Source organism: Heteronotia binoei, chromosome 15 (assembly GCF_032191835.1).
Source record: "Heteronotia binoei isolate CCM8104 ecotype False Entrance Well chromosome 15, APGP_CSIRO_Hbin_v1, whole genome shotgun sequence".
Classification (NCBI taxonomy): domain Eukaryota; kingdom Metazoa; phylum Chordata; class Lepidosauria; order Squamata; family Gekkonidae; genus Heteronotia; species Heteronotia binoei.
In genome coordinates this window covers 61,491,477-61,517,548 of record NC_083237.1, presented here as the reverse complement: position 1 = coordinate 61,517,548, position 26,072 = coordinate 61,491,477, and the positions used below count along the sequence as shown (strand labels likewise).

Sequence of the window (26,072 nt, the reverse complement as noted above, 5' to 3'; positions counted from 1 at the left end):
CCACCCCAAACAAGAGAGAAGCAGAACTGCTGAAGCAACAGCTCCGAGTGAGAGCCAGCTGGGCCGACGCAGGAGAAAACAAAAGTACTCTGGGATCGAGCTGATGGTGGTAGAAAGTGCGGTTTTTCACAGCTGACTTATGGCCACCTTGTAGAGCAGGGGTGTCAAACATGCAGTTTGGGGGCCAAATCAGGCCCCTGGAGAGCTCCTATCAAGCCCCCGAGCAACTGGCTGTCATCTGCTTCCTTCTCTCTCTCTCGCTTCCCTCTGCATCACAGCTTGCCTTGCAAGGCTTGTTCAATTGCACAAGAGCTACAGAGCAAAACCTCTATTTTCTCCACTGGCTGAGGCTCCTCCCTTGGGGAGAAGGGGGGGAAGGAGAGCTTCCTTTGCCAGGCTCTCTCAATTGCACAGCAGAGCTACTGAGCCAAGCCTCTCTTCCTTCTACTGGCTGAGGCTCTTTCCCCACCAGGTCCCCTGGGGAAGGAAGGAAAGAGCCAGAGCTTCCTTTGCCCAGTTCCCTGGATCCCATGAGAGAGATACAAAGAAAGCATATTAAAGACCAAAGAGTGCTAACGTTTTAAGCATGTTTTAATTTTTTTAAAAAATATATATATTTGTGTTTGTCTGCGTTCTTTATAAAATTAATATCTCTGCTACTTAATCTTAAATAGTGTAATAAAACCTAGAGTCCCACAGTGCAGAGCAGATTGTATAAAGACCAAAACAACTGTGGAAAATTAACAAATAAATATTAAAGGTAAGTTTACAAATATAAATTGATTATTCAAAAACCCACTTCAAAAAATACATCTCGCTTCACAATACACAACAAGTCACAAGTTGCGAAGAACATTTTCATTTAGCGTGGCATCTTTGAAAATGAAAGAAATATTCATGAGAAACCAGAACTGACTGTGCACGCGGAATACTTCTCGCACTGGCACTTTAATTGACCCACGGATGCGGGCGAATGGTCTACAAGTGCTTTAAGTTGGAAACTGATAAGATGAACGGAAAATAACTTCAAGAAGATGAAGAAGATATTGGATTTATATCCCGCCCTCCACTCCGAAGAGTCTCAGAGCAGCTCACAATCTCCTTTCCCTTCCTCCCCCACAACAGACACCCTGTGAGGTGGGTGGGGCTGGAGAGGGCTCTCACAGCAGCTGCCCTTTCAAGGACAACCTCTGCCAGAGCTATGGCTGACCCAAGGCCATTCCAGCAGGTGCAAGTGGAGGAGTGGGGAATCAAACCCGGTTCTCCCAGATGAGAGTCCACACACTTAACCACTACACCAAAATGGCTCTTTCAACCACCCTTTCAAGGACAACCTCTGCCAGAGCTCTGGCTGACCCAAGGCCATTCTAGCAGGTGCAAGTGGAGGAGTGGAGAATCAAACCCGGTTCTGCCAGATAAGAGTCTGCACACTTAACCACTACACCAAACTGGCTCACCAAACTTCAGAACTTTATTCTTCACACACTGGACTTCTGAGGGAGGGAGGACTTTTGAACTGGCGACCTGTTGTGTATTGTGAAGTGACATGTATTTTTTGAAATGTGTTTTTGAATAATCAATTTATATGTATAAACTTACCTTTAGTATTTATTCATTAATTTTCCAGGGTTTTCTTTGGTCTTTATACAATCAACTTAATCTTAAATAGCAGAGATATTAATTTCGGCCCAACCCGACATGGCCCGGCCCAACAAGGTCTCATTTATGTCAGATCCGGCCCTCATAGCGAATGAGCTCGACACCCCTGCTGTAGGGTTTCCAAGGCAACAGGTGCACAGAGGTGGTTTGCCATTGCCTGAGCCTCCACATCACAACCCTGGACTCCCAAGCAGTGTTCCCTCTGAGTTAGTGTGAGCTAGCTCACGGGGTTTTTAGCCTCTGGCTCACACAAGTTTGTCTTCGCTCAGGAAAAATGGCCCCAGAGCAAACTAATTGATGCAGTGGCTCATAACATAAGAACATAAGAGAGGCCATGTTGGGTCAGGCCAATGGCCCCTCCAGTCCAACACTCTGTGTCACATAAGAACATAAGAGAAGCCATGTTGGGTCAGGCCAATGGCCCCTCCAGTCCAACACTCTGTGTCACATAAGAACATAAGAGAAGCCATGTTGGGTCAGGCCAATGGCCCATCCAGTCCAACACTCTGTGTCACACAGTGGCCAAAAAATTTATATATATATATATACACATATACACACACACACATACACACTGTGGCTAATAGCCACTGATGGACCTCTGCTCCATATTTTTATCTAACCCCCTCTTGAAGCTGGCTATGCTTGTAGCCGCCACCACCTCCCGTGGCAGTGAATTCCACATGTTAATCACCGTTTGGGTGAAGAAGTACCTCCTTTTATCCGTTCTAACAACTTTAAGGCCGGCAGCTCACAAAGTAGAACTCACAAGACTCCACGGTTTAGAGCGGGAGTGGCCAAAGTTTGCTCACAAGACTCCACGGTTTAGAGCGGGAGTGGCCAAATTTGCTTAACTTAAGAGCCACATAGAATAAATGTCAGATGTCTGAGAGCTGCAAGACATGACCATCAGATGTTTGAGAGCCGCAAGACAGGGAGGGAGGAAAGCAAATAGGAGGGAGGGGGAAGGTAGAAAGAAAGCAACTTTAACTTTAAATGCATTCTCCAAGCTGCCAGCTAGCTTGGCTTGGAGAAGTGTTTACAGAGAGAAATGCCTTCTCTAAGCTGGCCAATAGGTCATCCCAAAGAAACCAGATCACTTCACTAACTGCTGCCCTATGCTATGTTTGCATACTAGGCTCAGTAGCTACAAAAAAGAGCTGTGATGTTCAGAGAAAAAAGTATGGTAGCTCGCAAGTGGAGGGGCGAGGGGAGGGAGGGTCCCTGGATTGCGGCCACTGTATTGCCCCAAGGCTACAAAAGCGGTTCTTTGTTCTGCCCCTGCTATGCTCACATCCATTTCCATCCCGACCCCCCCATGCCCAGCTTAGTAACAGTAAAATTTACCTTATCAGATTTTCTCTTCTTGGCTAGGAAGGAAGAGAGAAAGCTGTTTTAACACACCGCCAAACCATAACAAAACCCCGGCCGGTTCCTGCTGTCCGGTTCGGACCAAATCTTTTCCGTGAGCCTTCCGAGCCCAATGTGCACTCTTCAGCCAGCTGCACGGAGTTGCAGAAACAACTAGGAAAATACTGGCCCAGCCAGCGCTTTTTTTTTTTTTGCTTCTGAGACGCTTGTCAGGAAAGCCGGGGGCAAGGACAGTATTTTCACCTTGGCCTTCACATTCTTTCTTTTATCAGCAGCTGTTTTGAGTGGGCTCCGTGTCTTGGAATGCTGGATTCCTCCCTCTACCTGCCCCAAACTTCACTGGACTCCTCCCTCTGGATTTGGGCTCCACCCAGGCCCTTAACTTAGCTGTCGGGATTTTTTGCTTCCTACAGCTGTGGCGCCCTCCATTCAACCTGTGTCCCAATTATAAAAGGTGAAGCATCTTCCCCATTTGCCTATCGCAGACACCCCAGTCCAATCATTTCAATGTCCAGGGATCAGAGGCAACTCATCTGTGGGATGCTGATCATGACAGCAGACTCTTTGCCCCCCAGTTCCCCACCTCTGTTGTCCTGCCTGGAGCGGCTCTTTGCCTCCTTGCTCCACCAGGTGCCTTTAAACCCAAAGTAGCAAGACGTTAAGAAGAAGACGACGACTACAGATTTATACCCCACTCTTCTCTCTGAATCAGAGACTCAAAGCGGCTCAAAGTCTCCTTCCCCCACAACAGACACCCTGTGAAGTAGGTGGGGCTGAGAGGGCTCTTTCAGAACATATGAAGCTGCCTTCTACTGCATCAGACCCTCCTGGGTCCATCCAAGTCAGTCTTGTCTACTCAGACTGGCAGCAGCTCTCCAGGGTCTCCAGCTGAGGTTTTTCACACCTATTTGCCTGGACCCCTTTTAGTTGGAGATGCTGGGGATTGAACCTGGGACCTTCTGCTTACCAAGCAGATGCTCTACCACTGAGTCACCATCCCTCCCCTAACGAAGCTGCCTTCTACTGAATCAGACCCTGGGTCCATCAAAGTCAGTCTTGTCTACTCAAACTGGCAGCAGCTCTCCAAGGTCTCAAGCTGAGGTTTTCACACCTACTTGCCTGGACCCTTTTGAGTTGGAAATGCCGGGGACTGAACCTGGGACCTTCTGCTTACCAAGCAGAGGCTCTACCACTGAGCCACCTTCCCTCCCCTTAGACTTATGAAGATATGAAGCTGTCTTCTAGTGAATCAGACTCTCGGTCCATCAAAGTCAGTCTTGTCCACTCAGACTGGCAGCGGCTCTCCAGGGTCTCAAGCTGAGGTTTTTCACACCTACTTGCCTGGACCCTTTTGAGTTGGAGATGCCGGGGATTGAATTGGGGACCTTCTGCTTACTGAGCAGATACTCTACCACTGAGCCACCATCCCTCCCTCTAAATGTAACACAAGGTACCAGAGATATAAGCTTTACATATGAACATCTGAAGCTGCCTTCTACTGAATCAGACTCTTGGTCCATCAAAGTCAGTCTTGTCTATTCAGACTGGTAGCAGCTCTCCAGGGTCTCCAGTTGAGGTTTTTCATGCCTACTTGCCTGGACCCTTTTTAGTTGAAGATGCCGGGGATTGAACCTGGGACCTTCTGCTTACTGAGCAGAGGCTCTACCACTGAGCCACCATCCCGCCCCTTTCAAGGACAACTCCTGAGATAGCTATGGATAACCCAAGGCCATTCCAGCAGCTGCAAGTGGAGGAGTGGTGAATCAAACCTGGCTCTCCCAAATAAGAGTCCGCACAAATAACCACCATACCAAACTGGCTTGCTAAGGCTTCCGCCACTCGTGCAGTCTTGCAAGGAGGAAAAGCACATTCACTACTTCATTTCCTGGACAGCAGCAGAGAAAGAGAGAGCGGCAGAGGTTTCCTGACATCCTGCTGAAATCCACCACCTGAACAGTTGCTTCACCTCCGCATACAGCGGATCCCGCCAAAGAACTTCTCTATCTCTTGGTGCAATCACATGAGAGATCTGGCCAGCTCTAGCCACGCCTCCACTCCGGATTTAACACGCACAATCACACGCCCCGAGTCCTGCCCGTATTTACCTCGTTTTAGGATGGGCTGGGACCAGATTAAATAGCTAAATGGGAACTTCCGAGTAGCCAATCTCTAAAGGGCAGGCAGGGCGTGTTTTCCAGCTGTGAGAATGGCTGGGCGCATGATGCACACGCCCCGCATGTGCAGGAGCAGTCTGAATGCTCCTCTTGCACGTGTGGCTGGTGATTCTTCTGGCGGCAGGGCAGAGGCTGTAGGATTGCTGAGGCACGCATCGAAGGGAACTGGCTTTTTCAAAACTCGGATACTGCTGTGCAGGGCTTTTTCTAGCAAGAGCTCCTCTGCATAACAGGCCACACACCCCCCGATGTAGCCAATCCTCCTGGAGCTTACAGTGGGCCCTGTACTAAGAGTCCTCTAAGCTCTTAGTGGAATTGTTTTCTGTGGCTCCGGAAGGTAGGACCAGAACCAATGGGTTGAAATTAAATCAAAAGAGTTTCCGGCTCAACATTAGGAAGAACTTCCTGACTGTTAGAGCGGTTCCTCAGTGGAACAGGCTTCCTCTTTGGGAAATGGTGGGCTCTCCTTCCTTGGAGGCTTTTAAATAGAGGCTAGATGGCCATCTGACAGCAATGAAGATCCTGTGAATTTAGGGGGAGGTGTTTTTGAGTTTCCTGCATTGTGCAGGGGATTGGACTAGATGACCCTGGAGGTCCCTTCCAACTCTAGGATTCTTCAGGAGGTGGTGGGCTCTCCTTCCTTGGAGGTTTTTAAACAGAGGCTAGATGGCCATCTGACAGCAATGAAGATTTATTTATTTTATTTTGATTTATTTTATTCTATTTTTAGCCTGCCCTTCCCATAGAACAGGCTCAGGGCGGGTTACATCATAAAACAGTCAACAATAAAACCAGTAAAAGACCAATTTAAAATATATAAAATCTAAAATGACAAAGACTAAGATGGCAGGTTCCACCTCACAGACGTGACCTATTCTTCAGTCCAGCAGACCATGTAACGCTGGGATGGAATAAGGGGGGAGGCCGGTAACAAGCAACACCCACCGTCTCAGCTGAAAGCCTGGTGAAAGAGCTCCTGTGAATTTAGGGGGAGGTATTTGTGAGATTCCTGCATTGTGCAGGGGGTAGGACTAGATGACCCCGGGGGTCCCTTCCAACTCTATGATTCTTTTATGTAAAACAAATTTTTTATTTAGTAACATGGTGACAATATCTTATTTCTGCATCATTAATAACATCTTCTTATCTATCCCATATATTACTTTCTAACCACCCCTCCCCCCGTTACTTGACCCCCGCCAGTGTTATTACTTATCATACTAATATTATAAGGTACCCTTAACTAATAAAAACAAAATTTTACGTTCTTCTTCTTTCTAAAACTTAATCATTATCAAAAATTGTCCAACGTCCTTTTATTTTCCACTCTTTTTCTACATATCTTCTGAACTTTTTCCACTCCCTCTTAAAGACTTCTAAGTCATAGTCTCTTTAAAGTTCTTGTTAATTTGTCCATTTCACTCCATGTCATAACTTTTACAATCCCATTTCTCTGGTATTTTTTCTTGCTTCCATAACTGCGCGTACGATGTCCTAGCAGCTGAGAGCAAGCACCAGATTAAAGTTCTATCTTCTTTTGGAAATTTTTCCATTTGTAATCCCAACAGACAAGTCTCTGCAACTTTGTTAAATTCATATCCCAAAATCTTGGTAATCTCTTGTTGAATCATCTGCCAAAACATTTTTGCTCTTTCACAAGTCCACCACATATGGTAGAAAGAACCTTCATGCTTTATACATTTCCAACTCTATGATTCTTGGAGGATTGGCTACATCAGGGGGGCATGGCCTAATAAGCAGAGGAGCTCCAGCTAGAAAAAGAGGCCTGGTGTCGCATTAAATTCCTAATGTGATCTCTCTCTCTCACACACACACACACGCAGAGGTATACCTTTCTTCTCAGATCCATAGGACCAGTCGTTATCATTGATGTCGTCGTTGTCCTCCTGGTCACTCTCCGATTTGTTCATGTTGTTGCTACTGGCTATCCTGCAACAAAACAAACAAGCAAGAAGAAAGTTTGGCTAACTTGGAGAAAAGTGGGAGGAGGGCAGAAATAAGTTTCAGTTTCAGTTTATTTCAATTGGCTTCATAACCGCATTCCAGGGAAGCCCACGGCTCCTTTGCGTAGCCTCTCTTGGGAAAAAAGATTTAACGACGGTGGACAAAATTTTCCCTCGGAAGTCCGTTTTGGCAGCTGCTATTCATCTTTGCCGGCGAAATGAAGCCACGGGGAAAAAAGTCAAGGCGTTCTCAAGGTGCGCTCTCTAGAATGCTGCTAGCTACCGGGCAGCAACAAAGCCATTCCCACCCCTCATGTGCCTCACCTGCATTTGTGAGGCACAGCCTGTGTCCCCCATCTCCCCCCACCACCACGACACACATCAGTTTTGTCAAGCTGCACCCTGAAAACCAGCAAAGTTTTATTCAGAACGTAAGCTTTCGTGTGCTAAAAGCAGACTTCTTCAGACGAGAGAATAAGGCAGGGGTGTCGAACTCATTTGTTATGAGGGCCAGATCTGACATAAATGAGACCTTGTCGGGCTAGGCCATGTTGGGTTGGGCCAAACCATGTTGAGCCGGGCCATGTGCATACCTATTTAAGATTAACTAGAAGAGATATGGTATTAATTTTAATTTTATAAAGAACACAGACAAACACAAATATATATATATCTTTCCTGTCACAAGCAACTTTCCCCCACCTCCCAGGATTTTGCAGCAGGTTAAGACATGCTTAAAACATTAGCACTCATTGGTCTTAAATGTGCTTTCTTTGTATTTCTCCCATGGGATCCAGGGAACTGGGCAAAGGAAGCTCTGGCTCTTTCCTTCCTTCCCCAGGGGACCACGAGAAGGAGTCTCAGCCAGTAGAAGGAAGAGAGGCTTGGCTCAGTAGCTCTGCTGTGCAACTGAGAGAGCCTGGCAAAGGAAGCTCTCCCTCCCCCTCTTCTCCCCAAGGGAGGAGCCTCAGCCAATGGAGAAAACAGAGGCTTTGCTCTGTAGCTCCTGTGCAGTTGAGGAAGCCTTGCAAAGCAAGCTGTTATGTAGAAGGAAGCAGATGACAGCCGATTGCTCACGGGCCTGGTAGGAGCCCTCCGGGGGCCTGATTTGGCCCCCAAACTACATGTTTGACACCCCTGAAATAAGGTATGGTGGGCTGAAATAGATGTAGATGGTGGGTTAAGGGGGGAAATGGATACAAAGCTGTTCTTATGAAGGCTTCAAACTGTTCTGTTCAAAGGCCTCAAACTGTTCAAAGCTGTTCTTATGAAGGCCTCAACTGCTCTGCCCTGTTGCTGGGCATCCAGAGGAACTGGTTGACTACTGTATGAGACAGGATGCTGGACCGGATGGACTACTGGTCTGATCCAGCAGGGCTCTCCTGATGTTCTTATCCCTGACACGTGTTCGTCCGGCCACTGCAGACTGCCAGTGAAGGGGAGCCCATCACCTCCCTGGGCGGCCCATTCCACTGCTGAGTCACTCTGACTGTAAGAGCCTAGCTCTCCAAGCCCTCGCCTCCCCAACACACCAACGCCCCCCTCGGAGGCCTTGTTTCCGACTGCATATCCATTACCCCCTCCCCCACCCAAGGCCTCACCTGCGATTGGCAATGCGGCTGCTGTTCCGGCCCATACCGAGGCACTTCTCCAAGTGTGGGGCGAAGCGCGAGGCAGCGATGCTTCGGCTGCAGTTTGGGCAAACGCATTCCTTGTTCTTCCACTGGTTGTACACCTGGCCGAAGATGTCCAGCCCTGGCTGGTCCACAATTTCTACAGGCAGGGAAAAGCAGAGAGCCACAGAATAAGCTACTGGGGTGGGGGTGGGGAGGAGACACAGATGGGGCCTGCTGCAGGGTCCGAAAGCAAGACTTGCTGCTAGAGCACCATCTAGAGCAGGGGTGTCGAACTCATTTGTTATGAGGGCCGAATCTGACATAAATGAGACCTTGTTGGGCCGGGCCATATCAGGTTGGGCTGGGCCACGTGTATACCTGCTTAAGATTAGGTAGCAGAGATATAAACTGGAACATATGAACTTATGAAGCTGCCTTATACTGAATCAGTCCTTTGGTCCATCAAAGTCAGTATTGTCTTCTCAGACCGGCAGCGGCTCTCCAGGGTCTCCAGCTGAGGATTTTCACGCCTACTTGCCTGGACCCTTTTTGGAGATGCCAGGGATTGAACCTGGGACCTTCTGCTTACCAAGCAGATGCTCTACCACTAAGCCACCGTCCCTCCCCTGACATATGATGCTGCCTTATACTGAATCAGACCCTTGGTCCATCGAAGTCAGTATTGTCTTCTCAGACTGGCAGCGGCTCTCCAGGGTCTCAAGCTGAGGTTTTTCACACCTATTTGCCTGGACCCTTTTTTTGGAGATGCCGGGGATTGAACCTGGGACTTTCTGCTTCCCAAGCAGATGCTCTGCCACTGAGCCACTGTCCCTCCCCTGACTGGCAGCGGCTCTCCAGGGTCTCAAGCGGAGGTTTTTCACACCTATTTGCCTGGACCCTTTTTTGGAGATGCCGGGGATTGAACCTGGGACCTTCTGCTTCTCAAGCAGATGCTCTGCCACTGAGCCACCGTCCCTCCCCTGACTGGCAGTGGCTCTCCAGGGTCTCAAGCGGAGGTTTTTCACACCTATTTGCCTGGACCCTTTTTTGGAGATGCCGGGGATTGAACCTGGGACCTTCTGCTTCCCAAGCAGATGCTCTACCACTGAGCCACCATCCCTCCTACATATGAAGCTGCCTTCTACTGAATCAGACCCTTGGTCCATCAAAGTCAGTATTGTCTTCTCAGACTGGCAGCGGCTCTCCAGGGTCTCAAGCTGAGGTTTTTCACACCTATTTGCCTGGACCCTTTTTTGGAGATGCCAGGGATTGAACCTGGGACCTCCTGCTTCCCAAGCAGATGCTCTACCACTGAGCCACCGTCCCTCCTTTTTAAAGGACACAGACAAACACAACTGAAGATTTTTTTTAAAAAAAACACCACCTTAAAATAAAACATGCTTAAAACATTAGCACTCGTTGGTCTTAAAGGTGCTTTCTTTGTATTTCTCCCTTGGGATCCAGGGAACTGGGCAGAGGAAGCTCTGGCTTTTCCCCTCCCTCTCCAGGGGACCAGGAAGGGGAGGAGCCTGAGCCAATAGAAGGAAGAGAGGCTTGGCTCAGTAGCTCTGCTGTGCAATTGAGCAAGCCTGGCAAAACAAGCACTGCCTCTCCCCTTCCTCTCCAAGGGAGGAGCCTCAGCCAATGGAGGAAATAGAGACTTTGCTCTGTAGTTCCTGTGCAACTGAGCAAGCCGGGCAAAGCAAGCTACGATGCAGAAGGAACCAAGACAGAAGGGGAAAGGAAACATCCAGCTAGTTGCTCGAGGGCCTGATAAGAGCCCTCCAGGGGCCTGATTTGGCCCTCGGGCCGTATGTTTGACACCCCTGATCTGGATATGTACCTCGCTGGGCTTAATAACCAGGACGTTAAATGTCAGGCGTATCAATACTCAATGAGATTTAATAACGAACTGACTTCTTCATGGTTGCAATGCTTCAGTGAAGCAGTTTTCCTTTCCAATCAATCATATGATTCTCCTTTCCACTCAATCATCATTTCCAATCAAACCAATGGGCAGGGACAGTGGCTCAGTGGTAGAGCATCTGCTTGGTAAGCAGAAGGTCCCAGGTTCAATCCCCGGCATCTCCAACTAAGAAGGGTTAATCAGACAAGTAGGCGTGAGAAACCTCAGCTTGAGACCCTGGAGAACCACTGCCAATCTGAGTAGACAAGACTGTCTTTGATGGACCGAGCGTCTGATTCAGTAGAAGGCAGCTTCATATGTTCACATTTCCAGTTCTTGTTCCAGCTTACGGGGCTGCCAGCATGTACCACCGTTTAGCATAAATGCGTTCTCAAACATGGAACAAAGGACTGTTACCACAGACATCCAACTTCATAGCTCAGGTAATTGCTTCATTCATTCTTTACACACATGGCCATGATTTTTCAGCTAAAAAATTTGATACGCCTGACGTTTAACATCCTGATACCATTGAAGATGTTTGAAATTTGTCTACAGCAAAAGACAGGCCTTTTTTTGTAGCAGGAACTCCTTTGCATATCAGGTCACACTCCTCTTATGTAGTCAATCCTCCAAGAGCTTACAGGGCTCTTAGTACAGGACCTACTGGAGGTCTTGGAGGACGGGCTACATCAGGGGCGTGTGGCCTTATATGCAAAGGAGTTCCTGCTACAAAAAAAGCACTGACAAGACACTTTAGATTTTGACGTATGAAGATGTTGTTGGACTGTATGCCATTACAAATCATGTAGGAATTTCATATCAATTGTATTTTTGTATGGGATTGAACCGTTTTTGCATTTTGGTATGCTTTAGGGGAGGGCCAGTTTGGTGTAGTGGTTAAGTGTGCGGACTCTTATCTGGGAGAACCGGGTTTGATTCCCCACTCCTCCACTTGCACCTGCTGGAATGGCCTTGGGTCACCCATAGCTCTGGCAGAGGTTGTCCTTGAAAGGGCAGCTGCTGTGAGAGCCCTCTTGGCCCCACCCACCTCACAGGGTGTCTATTGTGGGGGAGGAAGGGAAAGGAGATTGTGAGCCGCTCTGAGACTCTTCGGAATGGAGGGCGGGATATAAATCCAATATCTTCATCTACCTCACAGGGTGTCTGTTGTGGGGGAGGAAGGGAAAGGAGATTGTGAGCCGCTCTGAGACTCTTCGGAATGGAGGGCGGGATATAAATCCAATATCTTCATCTACCTCACAGGGTGTCTGTTGTGGGGGAGGAAGGGAAAGGAGATTGTGAGCCGCTCTGAGACTCTTCGGAGTGGAGGGCGGGATATAAATCCAATCTCTTAATCTACCTCACAGGGTGTCTGTTGTGGGGGAGGGAGGTAAAGGAGATTGTGAGCCGCTCTGAGACTCTTCGGAATGGAGGGCGGGATATAAATCCAATATCTTCATCTACCTCACAGGGTGTCTGTTGTGGGGGAGGAAGGGAAAGGAGATTGTGAGCCGCTCTGAGACTCTTCGGAGTGGAGGGCGGGATATAAATCCAATCTCTTAATCTACCTCACAGGGTGTCTGTTGTGGGGGAGGGAGGTAAAGGAGATTGTGAGCCGCTCTGAGACTCTTCGGAATGGAGGGCGGGATATAAATCCAATATCTTCATCTACCTCACAGGGTGTCTGTTGTGGGGGAGGGAGGTAAAGGAGATTGTGAGCCGCTCTGAGACTCTTCGGAGTGGAGGGCGGGATATAAATCCAATCTCTTAATCTACCTCACAGGGTGTCTGTTGTGGGGGAGGGAGGTAAAGGAGATTGTGAGCCGCTCTGAGACTCTTCGGAATGGAGGGCGGGATATAAATCCAATATCTTCATCTACCTCACAGGGTGTCTGTTGTGGGGGAGGAAGGGAAAGGAGATTGCGAGCCGCTCTGAGACTCTTCGGAGTGGAGGGCGGGATATAAATCCAATCTCTTAATCTACCTCACAGGGTGTCTGTTGTGGGGGAGGGAGGTAAAGGAGATTGTGAGCCGCTCTGAGACTCTTCGGAATGGAGGGCGGGATATAAATCCAATATCTTCATCTACCTCACAGGGTGTCTGTTGTGGGGGAGGGAGGTAAAGGAGATTGTGAGCCGCTCTGAGACTCTTCGGAGTGGAGGGAGGGATATAAATCCAATATCTTCATCTACCTCACAGGGTGTCTGTTGTGGGGGAGGAAGGGAAAGGAGATTGTGAGCCGCTCTGAGACTCTTCGGAGTGGAGGGCGGGATAGAAATCCAATATCTTCATCTACCTCACAGGGTGTCTGTTGTGGGGGAGGAAGGGAAAGGAGATTGTGAGCCGCTCTGAGACTCTTCGGAGTGGAGGACGGGATATAAATCCAATATCTTCATCTACCTCACAGGGTGTCTGTTGTGGGGGAGGAAGAGAAAGGAGATTGTGAGCCCCTCTGAGACTCTTCGGAGTGGAGGGCGGGATATAAATCCAATAGCTTCATCTACCTCACAGGGTATCTGTTGTGGGGGAGGAAGGGAAAGGAGATTGTGAGCCCCTCTGAGACTCTTCGGAGTGGAGAGTGGGATATAAATCCAATATCTTCTTCTTCTTCTTTATGAATTTATGAAATGCGCTTTAAGGATGATTTATATATAACGTTTTCTATTTATGGTTTAGGTGCGCAATCGCACCATTATGTAAGTTTATTCTCAGTTATAATTCCATCACAGTTTGTGTTGTTTTTCTGGTATAGTCTATTCTGCGATTCTCTCACTGTATATTTGGGCTTAACAAATGGTGGTTCCTTCCAAACACACTTCTACAGCCCAGCTGGCCATCAAAACTAGTGCTTGCTATGGAAGGGGAGACCCACAACTGAAGTGAGAAGCGAGCCAAGAGGAAAGACAGCTTTCAAGAAAGAACATTCCTCATTGCAAAACAAAAGGCTACTGGGCTGCTCTGACTTGGACCGGTGTTCTCTCTAGGCTGAGTTAGAGTGAGCTAACTCACAGTTTTTTAGCCTACAGCTCACACATTTTTGTCTTAACTCAGGAAAAATTATTCCAGAGCAAACTAATTTATGCAGTAGCTCACAACTTTAATGCCAAAGTATCTCACAAAGTAGAATTTTTGCTCACAAGACTCCACAGCTTAGAGGGAGTACTGACCTAGATGGCCCAGGCAAGCCAGATATCAGAAGCTAAGCAAAGTCGACTGTGGTTAGTAGTTGGATGGGAGATTTCCTTGAAATACCCAGTCAAGAGGACAGGGGCAGGATCTATTCAGCCACCTCTCTGAATCTCCTTCAGTAGGAGTCAGTCACCAGAGGTCAAAATGACTTCCAGGTGCAAACAGACGCATGCACACAGACAGGCCTGTAGCTACGAGGGGGCCTGTAGGGGCACAGCCCCCTGACTGCTAGGCAGGGCCCCCTGACTTGGGGCCCCTAACCAGCCTCCAGTGCCTCGGCTGCATCCTTCTCCATTCTGCTGTCATCATACACACCATTGCTTCTGCTTGCTTAGGGGACGTGATCATACAGAGTTGCTTTTACTTGCTTAGGAGCCAGAAGAATTCTCTGACCCCTCAGCAAGCAGAAACAACGGGGCACTTTCAGCTCCCAGGACTGAAAGTTAAGCTCGGTGTTGCTTCCGCTTCCTTAGGGGCTGGAAGAAATCTGTGACCCCTCAGCAAGCAGAAACAATGGGGCACTTTCAGCGCCCAGGACTGAAAGTTAAGCTCCGTGTTGCTTCTGCTTCCTTAGGGGCTGGAAGAAATCTCTGACCCCTCAGTAAGCAGAAACAACAGGGCACTTTCAGCACCCAGGACGGAAAGTTAAGCTCTGTGTTGCTTCTGCTTCCTTAGGGGCTGGAAGAAATCTCTGACCCCTCAGCAAGCAGAAACAATGGGGCACTTTCAGCGCCCAGGACTGAAAGTTAAGCTCCGTGTTGCTTCTGCTTCCTTAGGGGCTGGAAGAAATCTCTGACCCCTCAGTAAGCAGAAACAACAGGGCACTTTCAGCACCCAGGACGGAAAGTTAAGCTCTGTGTTGCTTCTGCTTCCTTAGGGGCTGGAAAAAATCTCTGACCCCTCAGCAAGCAGAAACAATGGGACACTTTCAGCACCCAGAACTGAAAGTTAAGCTCCATGTTGCTTCTGCTTTCTTAGGGGCTGGAAGAAATCTCTGACCCCTCAGCAAGCAGAAACAACGGGACACTTTCAGCACCCAGGACTGAAAGTTAAGCTCCGTGTTGCTTCTGATTCCTTAGGGGCTGGAAGAAATCTCTGACCCCTCAGCAAGCAGAAACAACGGGGCACTTTCAGCGCCCAGGACTGAAAGTTAAGCTCCATGTTGCTTCTGCTTTCTTAGGGGCTGGAAGAAATCTCTGACCCCTCAGTAAGCAGAAACAACGGGGCACTTTCAGCACCCAGGACTGAAAGTTAAGCTCTCTGTTGCTTCTGCTTCCTTAGGGGCTGGAAGAAATCTCTGACCCCTCAGCAAGCAGAAACAATGGGGCACTTTCAGCGCCCAGGACTGAAAGTTAAGCTCTGCCTTGGGCTGATGTTGGGCTAGAGGGCGCCTGCAAGAAGAGACCGTTCGGGCCCTCAAGTGGGGGCGGCGGGGGTAGGGAGCAGATGGCTCCATTGCAGGCTTTCTCTGCCAGACAGCAGGGTAGGGTAGGCTGACGCACACACGTGGAGGTCCCGGCTGCAGTCAGGGGCTGGGTATCAGTGGAGAGGTGATGTTCGCCTGCAGGGATTTTCTGGCCTGGTCTCGCTGGCCACCTGAGCGAGGATGGGAGCTGTGCTTGGGCAGGCTTGGCTCGCCCTCCGGCAGGTAGAAATCCGAATTGGAGGTCTTGTAGCCCCAGAAGTCAGTTGCAACTTGGTGGTGCCTTCCACACCCCCCCCCCCTTGTCTCGCCGGGCTTGCCTAGCTGGATCATGCTACAGGTAAGAGCAGGAGACCATGCGGCACGTATCTAAACCTCTAAATGGCTCCCCACCAGAGCTGCTGGAAGAGGGGTGGAAGGGTGTCACCTTGGGGCAACTGTGGGGAGGGGGGAGGCTGTATGGCAGCGAGCTGGCAGCTTTCCTCCTCAGCGGTGGTAGGAGAGAAGGCCATGGAGGTTGAGGCCACTATGTGCCCCCTGAAAAAAATCAGGGCCCCCCAATTCTTCAAATCCTGGCTACGGGGCCGCACACAGACAAATACAAAAATATATACAACATTTTTAAAAGGCTGCAGGGCTTCTAAAGCTCTAAGTGAACACGTGTTTAAATATTGAAGAAGATATTGGATTTATACCCCGCCCTATACTTTGAATCTCAGAGAGGTCACAATCTCCTTTACCTTCCCCCCCACACACAACAGATACCCTGTGAGGTGGGTAGGGCTGAGTGCTCTTACAGCAGCTGCCCTTTCAAAGACAACTCTTATGAGAGCTATGGCTGACTCAAGGCCATTCCAGCAGCTGCAAGTGGAGGAGTGGGGAATCAAACCCAGTTCCCCCAGATAAGAGTCCGCACACTTAACCACTACACCAAAGTGGCTCTCTATTAGTGCTATGGCTGACCCAAGGCCATTCAAGCAGCTGCAAGTGGAGGAGTGGGGAATCAAACCCGGTTCTCCCAGATAAGAGTCCGCACACTTAACCACTACACCAAACTGGCTCTCTATTAGAGCTATGGCTGACTCAAGGCCATTCCAGCAGCTGCAAGTGGAGGAGTGGGGAATCAAACCCGGTTCTCCCAGATAAGAGTCCGCACACTTAACCACTACACCAAACTGGCTCTCTATTAGAGCTATGGCTGACTCAAGGCCATTCCAGCAGCTGCAAGTGGAGGAGTGGGGAATCAAACCCAGTTCCCCTAGATAAGAGTCTGCACACTTAACCACTACACCAAACTGGCTCTCTATTAGAGCTATGGCTGACTCAAGGCCATTCCAGCAGCTGCAAGTGGAGGAGTGGGGAATCAAACCCAGTTCCCCCAGATAAGAGTCTGCACACTTAACCAGTACACCAAACTGGCTCTCTATTAGAGCTATGGCTGACCCAAGGCCATTCCAGCAGCTGCAAGTGGAGGAGTGGGGAATCAAACCCAGTTCCCCTAGATAAGAGTCCGTGCACCTAACCCTTAACCACTACACCAAACTGGCTCCTACACCAAACCGCTACACCAAACTAAATCCTGGAACTGGATTAGAACCAGCAAACCAGAGGCTGTTAAATCCATGCCAGGCTTCAGGCAAAAGAAGTAAGGAAAGAGCCCTTGGGGACAAAACCGGAGCAGACTTACCAAAGTCCTTCATGCTGTCAGGGTCTGTCTCGTCCAGAAAGAAGTAGCCACACTTGACTGCCCGATGTACCTCGAAGCACAAACCGAGGCAGGCGTCTTCAACCAAGTCAGTATATATATCATGAGCCACAGCCTAAAAGGAAAGGAGACCCCAAAAAAGATGAAACATCGGGGAAGAGCTGCAGGGTAGAGGAACAAACCTGAACTGGATCAGGCGCCAGAACCTTTGACGCTCAGCTCCAGAAGGTATATAGTAAAACTTAAGAACATACGAACGTAAGAGAAGCCAAGTTGGGTCAGGCCAATGGCTCATCCAGTCCAACACTCTGACCCTTTTCAAATTGCCTTTGTATTCAGTTTTTGTAACTGGCTGCTAATGGATTTTTCCTGTCGTTTTTCCTACCCATTTTAGTAACAGGCTGGTAGTGGTATTTATTTATCTGTTCATACAATCCCACTTACATGGGATTAGCAAGCGTGACTGAGCCACTTTTGAGGGAAACTGCTTTTTTTCTCATTTTCAACCCCTTCGTTGCACTTCTGAATTGCTGCAGTGTGCTGTTTAAAATGTCCATAGTGCTTCTCACAATGCCACTTTTTCACCACACAATCTTCCTCTGAGGGTTTTTAAAAAATGTTCTGAGGTGAGCGCTATAGCAGCGCCATTGAGGTGTATTAAATCCAGTCAGTGCATCCCAATGGTGCTGCTATAGCACTTCTTTGAACACTCACCTCAGAGAAAGATTGGGCGGCAAAAAAGGTGAGAAAAAACTGTCACTGGTTGAAATGACCACAACGCTTCAGAGACAGCTCATTAACAAAAGTAAATTCATTGTACAAAACCCCTGTCCCTGTATCGCTTTACTAGAAATTGGGCCAACAACCAATAACATCCTATTTAGAACAGTAATGTGAAAAGGGGCCATTGTGTCACACAGTGGCCAAAACCCAGGTGCCGTCAAGAGGTCCACCAGTGGGACCAGAACTCCAGAAGCCCTCCCACTGAGCTGCTCCCCAAAGCACCAAGAATACACAGCCCCAGACATAAGAATGTAAGAGAACCCATGTTGGATCAGCTCAATGGCCCCTTCAGTCCAACGCTCTGTGTCACACAGTGGCCAAAACCCTACACAGCCCCAGACATAAGAATGTAAGAGAACCCATGTTGGATCAGCTCAATGGCCCTTTCAGTCCAATGCTCTGTGTCACACAGTGGCCAAAACCCAGAGGCCATCAGGAGGGCCAGCAGTGGGGTCAGAACTCCAGACGTTCTGTTGCCCCCCATGCAGCAAGAATACAGAGCATCACTGCAACAGACATAGCTTGTACCACTTCCCACTGGCATAGAGGCACAAGATCAATTTTAGAAGACATGGAATTTAGGGTGGGGGGGTGACAGGCCAACAGATACACAACAAAAACTAAGACACACAAATCCACTGCAATGGGAAACTACAAACTCCACTGGGAGTGGTCCATGATTCATGTTATATATTTCTGCAACACAGCCAACAGCCAAGCCTGAGAGAATGTGTGGCCGGGCTTGCGAAATTCCCGCTTGTTACGGAACCGAAACCACAACAACAAATCGTCCTGTTTTGTGTTACTCAAATACGAAAGGATGAAATCCAACGGGAAGTTCACCTCTCACAGAAATGAGCAGGAGTTGCTTTGAGACAACTCTTCTTCACTTCAATGGCACCTGTAAAGGAAGATTTCTGTCACAGGATCCAGCCTCAGGATTTTATACTTCAAGCATCAAATGTCTCCAGAAATAAGTTTTTAAAAGATCTTTTACAAGCAGGAGTTCCCCAATCTTTTTGAGCTCTGCGGGCATCTTTGGAATTCTGACACGGTGTGATGGGTGTAGCAAAAAAATGGCTGCCACCGCAGGTAGGGCCAGCCACAAAATGGCTGCCGCAGCTTATCTTCAGTCACACGGTGAAGATCCTTGTGCTGTGGTGGCACCTGCTACCAAAGCAAGCTTCTTAAAAACCTGCACAGTCAATTTAAATCTCCAATGGCCAATCAGAAACCTTCCTTGGCAAATGTCCCATTTGGGCGCACCCCAAATGGGACATTTGCCAAATGGGACTTTTTCTAAAAAAAGTGTTGGTGGACTCCATGAAACCAGAGGCACCATACTGGGGGGACCCCTGTCTTATAGTGAGGGCTTTTTTTGTAGCAGGAACTCCTTTGCATATTAGGCCACACACCTCTGATGCAGCCAATCCTCCTGGAGCTTCCAGTAGGCCCTGTACGAAGAGCCCTGTAAGGAATTCTAGCAGGACCTCCTTTGCCTATTAGGCCACACACCCCTGATGCAGCCAATCCTCCTGGAGCTCTCAGCAGGCCCTGTACGAAGAGCCCTGTAAGGAATTCTAGCAGGACCTCCTTTGCCTATTAGGCCACACCCCCTGATGCAGCCAATCTTCCTGGAGCTTCCAGTAGGCCCTGTACTAAGAGTCCTGTAAACTCTTGGAGGATTGGCTATATCGGGTGTGTGGCCTAATATGCAAAGGAGTTCCTGCTACAAAAAAAAAAAAAGCCCTGCTACAGTATTTAATCCAACACAAGACTAGGTTCTCCCCCCCCCCACACACACAGGTATACCATTAGAAAAAAAGGGGTGCCATCTTAAATGGCATTTAACTTACATTGTGTGTGTGTGTGTTAGATTCAGGTAGGTAGCCATCTTGGTCTGAAGCAGCAGAACAAAAGTTTGAGCCCTGTAGCACCTTTAAGACCAACAGAGTTTTAGCCAAGGTACCAGCTTTTGTGTGCATGCACTGAGCAATGAAGAAGTGCAGGAAAAGATATTGCTTGTGTTACTTTTAATCAGCCTGCCAGAATTGTATGAAAATACAGTATCTCGAATTGAATCTAAGAACGATTTGTCCCTCCAAAGTGTTATCAATCAACTCGAGGAGGAATACGATGCACGGGAATTAGAGCAGAAACTAGTCACACGGCTTTGAATATAAATATCAAAGGGGAGAAAATCTGCTACCTCTGTAGGAAATGAGGACACATTAAGAGGGATTGTTCTACTGATAAGCAGAGGGAAGCTGTTATGTATCTGCTGAGTTATGTATTGCATCTCACTGGGTTATTATTGTCTGAGCTTGAGACAGGCACTCTTTGCAAACCAGGATCCTGAAGCAAGTCTGGAAGAACTGGCCAATCAGGATGTTAGGCATGTAACAATTTGTAACAAAGAGATGCAAATGAAAGATTCTGGAGTGAGCCAATAGGAGTAACCGTTGCCTGCTAGAGGTGTGTTGTTAACCAGGGCCAGAGTGCATACAATGAGTGAAGTGCCTGTGCTGTTTGTGACTGTTTCTTCTTGCAATAAATTGTTCTTGGTTGATTCAGAGCTGGTTGAACTCACTTTACAACAGAAGCCTTCCCCAAAGCAAAGAGGGGAAATGGCAAAGTTAAGGCGCAGCTGATAAAGAATCATCTTCAAGTACTTGAAGGGCTGTCATCTAGAGGATGGTGTAGAATTGTTTTCTGCGGCCCCAGAAGGTAAGACCAGAACCAATGGGTTGAAATTAAATCAAAAGAGTTTCCAGCTCAACATTAGGAAGAACTTCCTGACCGTTAGAGCAATTCCTAACTGGAAAAGGCTTCCTCGGGAGGTGGTGCGCTCTCCTTCTTTGGAGGTTTTTAAACAGAGGCTAGATGGCCATCTGACAGCAATGTGAATTTAGGGGGAGGTATTTGTGAGTTTCCTGCATGGTGCAGCGGGTTGGACTAGATGACCCTGGGGGCCTCTTCCAACTCTAGGATTCTATGATTCTGAGTCTTCACATGCACAGAAGAGGAAACCCTCAATAAGTTTGTTGGTCTTAAAGGTGCCACTGGACTCAAACTCTGTTCTTCTTATTTTGGGGAGAGTTAAACTTTTTTTTAGGATGGTCATCTTACATTCAGGGTCAGCTTCCTTTCAAAGCAATTTCGAAGCACCTCAGATCCGAGCACAGGGGAATGAGCCTGGGCAGGGCTTTTTTTTCTGGAAAAAGAGGTGTTGGAACTCTCAAGAGAAGAGCGAAAGAAAAACACACAGGTGCCCTTCATGAACTTTTTAACATTTTAAAAGTATTTTGCTTCCACGAAAAGGTTCCAGAACTCTGTTCCACTGCATCCCCCCAGAAAAGAAGCCTTAGTCTAGGCAGAAAACATCTTACATATATATATGAACATATGAAGCTGCCTTCTACTGAATCAGCCCCTCGGTCCATCCAAGTCAGTCTTGTCTACTCAGATGGGCAGCAGCTCTCCAGGGTCTCCAGCTGAGGTTTTTCACACCTACTTGCCTGGACCCTTTTTGGAGATGCCAGGGATTGAACCTGGGACCTTCTGCTCACCAAGCAGATGCTCTACCACTGAGCCACCGTCCCTCTCCCTATCTTCTAGCTAGGCCCCCCTCCTCCACTATTCAGCCCACGTCCACTGGCATGGCTCTCTTAAAATCTTCTCCCAAAAGCCACAGCTCAAGGGAAGCAGCTTACCTCCAACTTGGTGTTATCCAGGCCAGACAGAGTCATTTCCTCCATTTTCATTTGCAAATACTAAGGAAGAAGACACCAAGAACGTAGCATAGCCCAGGCCAAGCTGAAATGGGAAGGGATCCTCCTGTGTACAGAAAAACAACACCTTTTGTTCAAATAAGATCTCACTGTAAATGCCGCAGCAGAAAAGAGCAGGGCTTTCTGTGCATGTCCACAGACTAATCAACCCCACTGCTTAAGCTGACACAGGACTTACCTATGGACCAGAGGGGGCAAAGGAAAAAGGCCGTGCAAGGAGAACACTTCTTTCAAGAGGCACCTTTCCTCTTGACAACCGGGTAAACCTTTTCCATTAAAAGCGATTTTTCAAAACGTTTCAAGAGACGATACCAATTAGCGGGCGCCTCATAAATTGATCTAAAAGGCTTCTTTTTTTGTAGTTTCATCTAACTATCTAGACCAACTAACTAATCGACCAACCGACCATCTTCTGCAAAGTTACTCCAGTAGGAACCCACTGAAATCAAGAGGCTTAGAGCGCAGTAACTCTGCAAAGGATTGCCTGGCAAATGTCACCACCTGGTAGGGAGATGAAATAATTTGCTGGCATGCAAGCTACAGGAAGATCTAGCAGAAGTGTCGAACAAGTGGCCCGCGGGCCAAATCAGGCCCTTGGAGGGGGTCCTATCAGGCCTGCGAGCTACTTGCTGTCATCTGCTTCCTTCTCTCTCTTGCTTCATGAACATATGAAGCTGCCTTATACTGAATCAGACCCTCGGTCCATCAAAGTCAGTATTGTCTTCTCAGACTGGCAGCGGCCCTCCAGGGTCTCAAGCTGAGGTTTTTTTCACACCTATTTGCCTGGACCCTTTTTTGGAGATGCCAGGGATTGAACCTGGGACCTTCTGCTTCCCAAGCAGATGCTCTACCACTGAGCCACCGTCCCTACAGGAGCTAAAGAGCAAAGCCTCTATTTTCTCCATTGGCTGACCAGCACATGAAACAACTTATGTACAAAAGTTCGCAATGCCCAGCCATTTCATGTTTTCCCCTGGGTCTTAGGCTCAAAGCATTGACCACGAGATTTCTGTAATAAATGTCAATAAATCAAAAGTAGGTTTGCAACTTACGGACGCACACCTGAACACCACCTGAATAGCATAAGATTGCTACAGCACGGACACTGTCTCCAGATATTGATGCAAGAATTCAGAGCAAGACGTGTCAGCTATCAGAGACTGTTAAATAACAATATTGTGAAAATGGTAATCTTTTAAGCATATTTTAAGTTTTAAAAAATATTTAACTGTGTGTCTGTGGCCTTGGATGGGTTAGCATATCAAGTAAAACTGGACTTGTGGGTTACCGTATCAAAAGAGTTAGGAACCAAAGAAGCAGCAACGTTGGTTTTATACCCCTACCCAAAGGAGCCTTGGAGCAGCTTAAAAATCTCCTTCCCTTTGTCTCCCCAAAACAGATATCCTGTGAGGTAGGTTGGGCTGAGAGAGCTCTGAGAGAACGGGTCTTGAGAGAACAGCTCTGAGAGAACTTGTGACCAGTGTTCCCTCTAAGCTGAGTTAACGTGAACTAGCTTACAGTTTTTCAGCCTCCGGCTCACACATTTTTGTCTTAGCTCAGGGAAAATGGCCCCAGAGCAAACTAATTTAGGCAGCAGCTCACAACTTTAATGCCAGTAGCTCACGAAGTAGAATTTTTGCTCACAAGATTCCACGGCTTAGAGGGAGCATTGCTTGGGACTGACCCAAGGTCACCCATCTGGCTGCATGTGAAGGAAGAGTGGGGAATCAAACTCGATTCTCCAGATTAGAGCTCACTGCTCTTAACCACTACACCAGACCGCTGCTCCAGCTACATAGACGCAGAGTTTGGGGCCATCTAAAAGAGCTAGAGCCCATGCAAGAAATGTTACCACATCTGCCAGATTTCTCACATCTTCCTCTCACTCATAAGAGAACATAAGAGAAGCCCTGTTGGATCAGGCCAATGGCCCATCCAATCCAATACTCTGTGTCTCACAGTGGCCAAAAAACCCCCAAGTGCCATCAGGAGGTCCACCAGTGGGGCCAGGACACCAGAAGTCCTCACACTGTTGCCCCTCCCAAGCACCAAGAATACAGAGCATCACTTGCCCCAGACAGAGAGTTCCAACAATACGCTGCGGCTAATAGCCACTGATGAACTTCTGCTCCAAATGTTTATCCAACAAGTCTAGAAATATGGCTCACTGATCGGCCTGGTCCACGTCCTGTGAAATCTTGGATGCCAAAGAAGCAACTGACATGATTTCCACTCCTATTTTCATGCCTTTTTTATTTTTTTTTTTAAAAAAAGATTACACGAGAAGCAGAAAACCTCAGGATGCTGAACTGTACTGTACACACACCCCTGAATCCCACGCTCGCTCTCGCCATTAAAAAAGATGCAAAGTCCACAAACCTGGCGACAGTTCACAGAATATACTGAAGCAAGCGAAACGCAGGACTGCGTTTATCCCTGAATGACACAGCACAAAAAGGCAGAGAATGTGGTATCTGGCACTGCAATCAGCATTGTAGTTTCTTTCCCTGCCCTTTTTTTTTTTTTTTAAATCCTGTTTCTACCCTTATGGAGATGATGAGCTTGAAAACTGCATTGACGATTCCTCCTGAAGTCTTAGGAGCCACGGAGGATACTGAATAAGGTTTTCAGCAGCTGGCACGGGAGCTGCAGGGCCCTTGCGCTTCCCGCAAGTAGCAAAACCGGAATGATGCAACGTCACAGAAGTGACAGAATCACATAAACTTACTAATTATGTAGCTCTGCTAGAATTCCGCTCTTCTTGAGAAATGATTTCCTCCGAAAGTGTCCAGCAAAGCCCTGATCGAAACCAACGTTCCCTCTAAGCTGCAGAGTCTTGTGAGCAAAAATTCTACTTTGTGAGCTACTGGCATTAAAGTTGGGAGCGACCGGCATTAAAGTTGTGAGCTACTGCATAAATTATTGTGCTCTGGGGTCATCCTTCCTGAGCTAAGACAAAAATCTGTAAGCTGGGGACTAAAAATCTGTGAGCTAGCTCACACTAATGCAGCTTAGAGGGAAGACTGATCGAAACATACCAGCTATCCCTGGACAAAACTGTTATCCCTGATTGAAACATACCAGCTATCACTGGTCAAAACAGTTAACCCTGATCTAAACATACCAGCTATCCCTGGACAAAACAGTTATCCCTGATTGAAACATACCAGCTATCACTGGTCAAAACAGTTAACCCTGATCTAAACATACCAGCTATCCCTGGACAAAACAGTTATCCTTGATCGAAACATACCAGCTATCCCTGGACAAAACAGTTATCCTTGAAACATACCAGCTACCCTGGACAAAACAGTTATCCTTGATCGAAACATATCAGCTATCCCTGGACAAAACAGTTATCCTTGATCGAAACATATCAGCTATCCCTGGACAAAACAGTTATCCTTGATCGAAACATACCAGCTATCACTGGTCAAAACAGTTAACCCTGATCTAAACATACCAGCTATCCCTGGACAAAACAGTTATCTGATCGAAACATACCAGCTATCCCTGGACAAAACAGTTATCCTTGAAACATACCAGCTACCCTGGACAAAACAGTTATCCTTGATTGAAACATATCAGCTATCCCTGGACAAAACAGTTATCCTTGATCGAAACATATCAGCTATCCCTGGACAAAACAGTTATCCCTGATTGAAACATACCAGCTATCCCTGGACAAAACAGTTTGCACCGATTCCTGATGGCTCAGGCTACAGCGTGTTCCACGCAGAAAGCATCTTTACTGATAATCAATGGTAACACATCACTTAACGGCACAGAGTATCAGTCTGAATTCTTCAATCCGAGACGACTCCCTGAGCAGGGCATAACCAACCCACCAGATCTTGTGTAGAATTCCCGCACCCTCCCACCCACCCCCAGACTGTGCTGTCCAACATACACACCTTCCCTGGCAGCTGCAGTCACAAGAGAAGGGGGCAGGGAGAAAGCACATTTCAGAATCTACTGAACCAGGATTCTAAGAGAACCAGTGCCAATCAAAAAGTGAGCAACTGCCCCCATTACTTCTACCACTGGGGAAAAGCTGGGCTACGTTATCAGACTATACACGTGCAACTTCTAGCAGAGACGTGAGAACACACGCACCCCCCCACCCCATACACACCCTAAAAGAGCTGACAGATGGAAGCAAGATGGTGGGAAACGGATGATCTGAAAACAGTGCCCTTTTGGGGGGCCAGTGCTTTCGTAACTCCCCGTCTCCTCCATAAAGTTCTTTTGTCCAATTCAATCCATGACACAAAAAGCTTCAACTGACCTGGACCGCGAGCTCTTCCGCAAAGACGACTGAATCACCAAAGGGGAGACGTGGCTCTACAAAACTGCACATTTAGAAGAGACAAAGAATGACCCCGGCCCGCAGAGAGTGATCACTCATCCCAAGAGTCACCGCGGCCCTTTCATTTCGATTTGTACCCTGTCAGGACTGAAACAGACTGTGCTCCCTTGTGGGGTCTT

The 26,072-nt window shown here is 47.9% G+C and overlaps 1 protein-coding gene across 2 annotated transcripts in view; it reads right to left on the bottom strand.

Annotated features, from left to right (window-relative positions):
* The window catches only part of ATXN7L3 (ataxin 7 like 3), a 39,409-nt gene extending 17,749 nt beyond the window's left edge, over nucleotides 1-21,660 (bottom strand). For both annotated transcript variants that reach the window (XM_060255446.1, XM_060255447.1), the window contains exons 1-5: nucleotides 21,507-21,660; nucleotides 16,993-17,125; nucleotides 8,770-8,941; nucleotides 7,057-7,154; nucleotides 3,007-3,029 (exon numbers count right to left, since the gene is read on the bottom strand). In XM_060255446.1, coding sequence (XP_060111429.1) covers nucleotides 3,007-3,029; nucleotides 7,057-7,154; nucleotides 8,770-8,941; nucleotides 16,993-17,125; nucleotides 21,507-21,557 — 477 coding nt within the window. In that variant the 5' untranslated portion in view covers nucleotides 21,558-21,660. The remainder of the gene's footprint in view (nucleotides 1-3,006; nucleotides 3,030-7,056; nucleotides 7,155-8,769; nucleotides 8,942-16,992; nucleotides 17,126-21,506) is intronic.
* Between the last annotated feature and the right edge of the window lie 4,412 nt (nucleotides 21,661-26,072).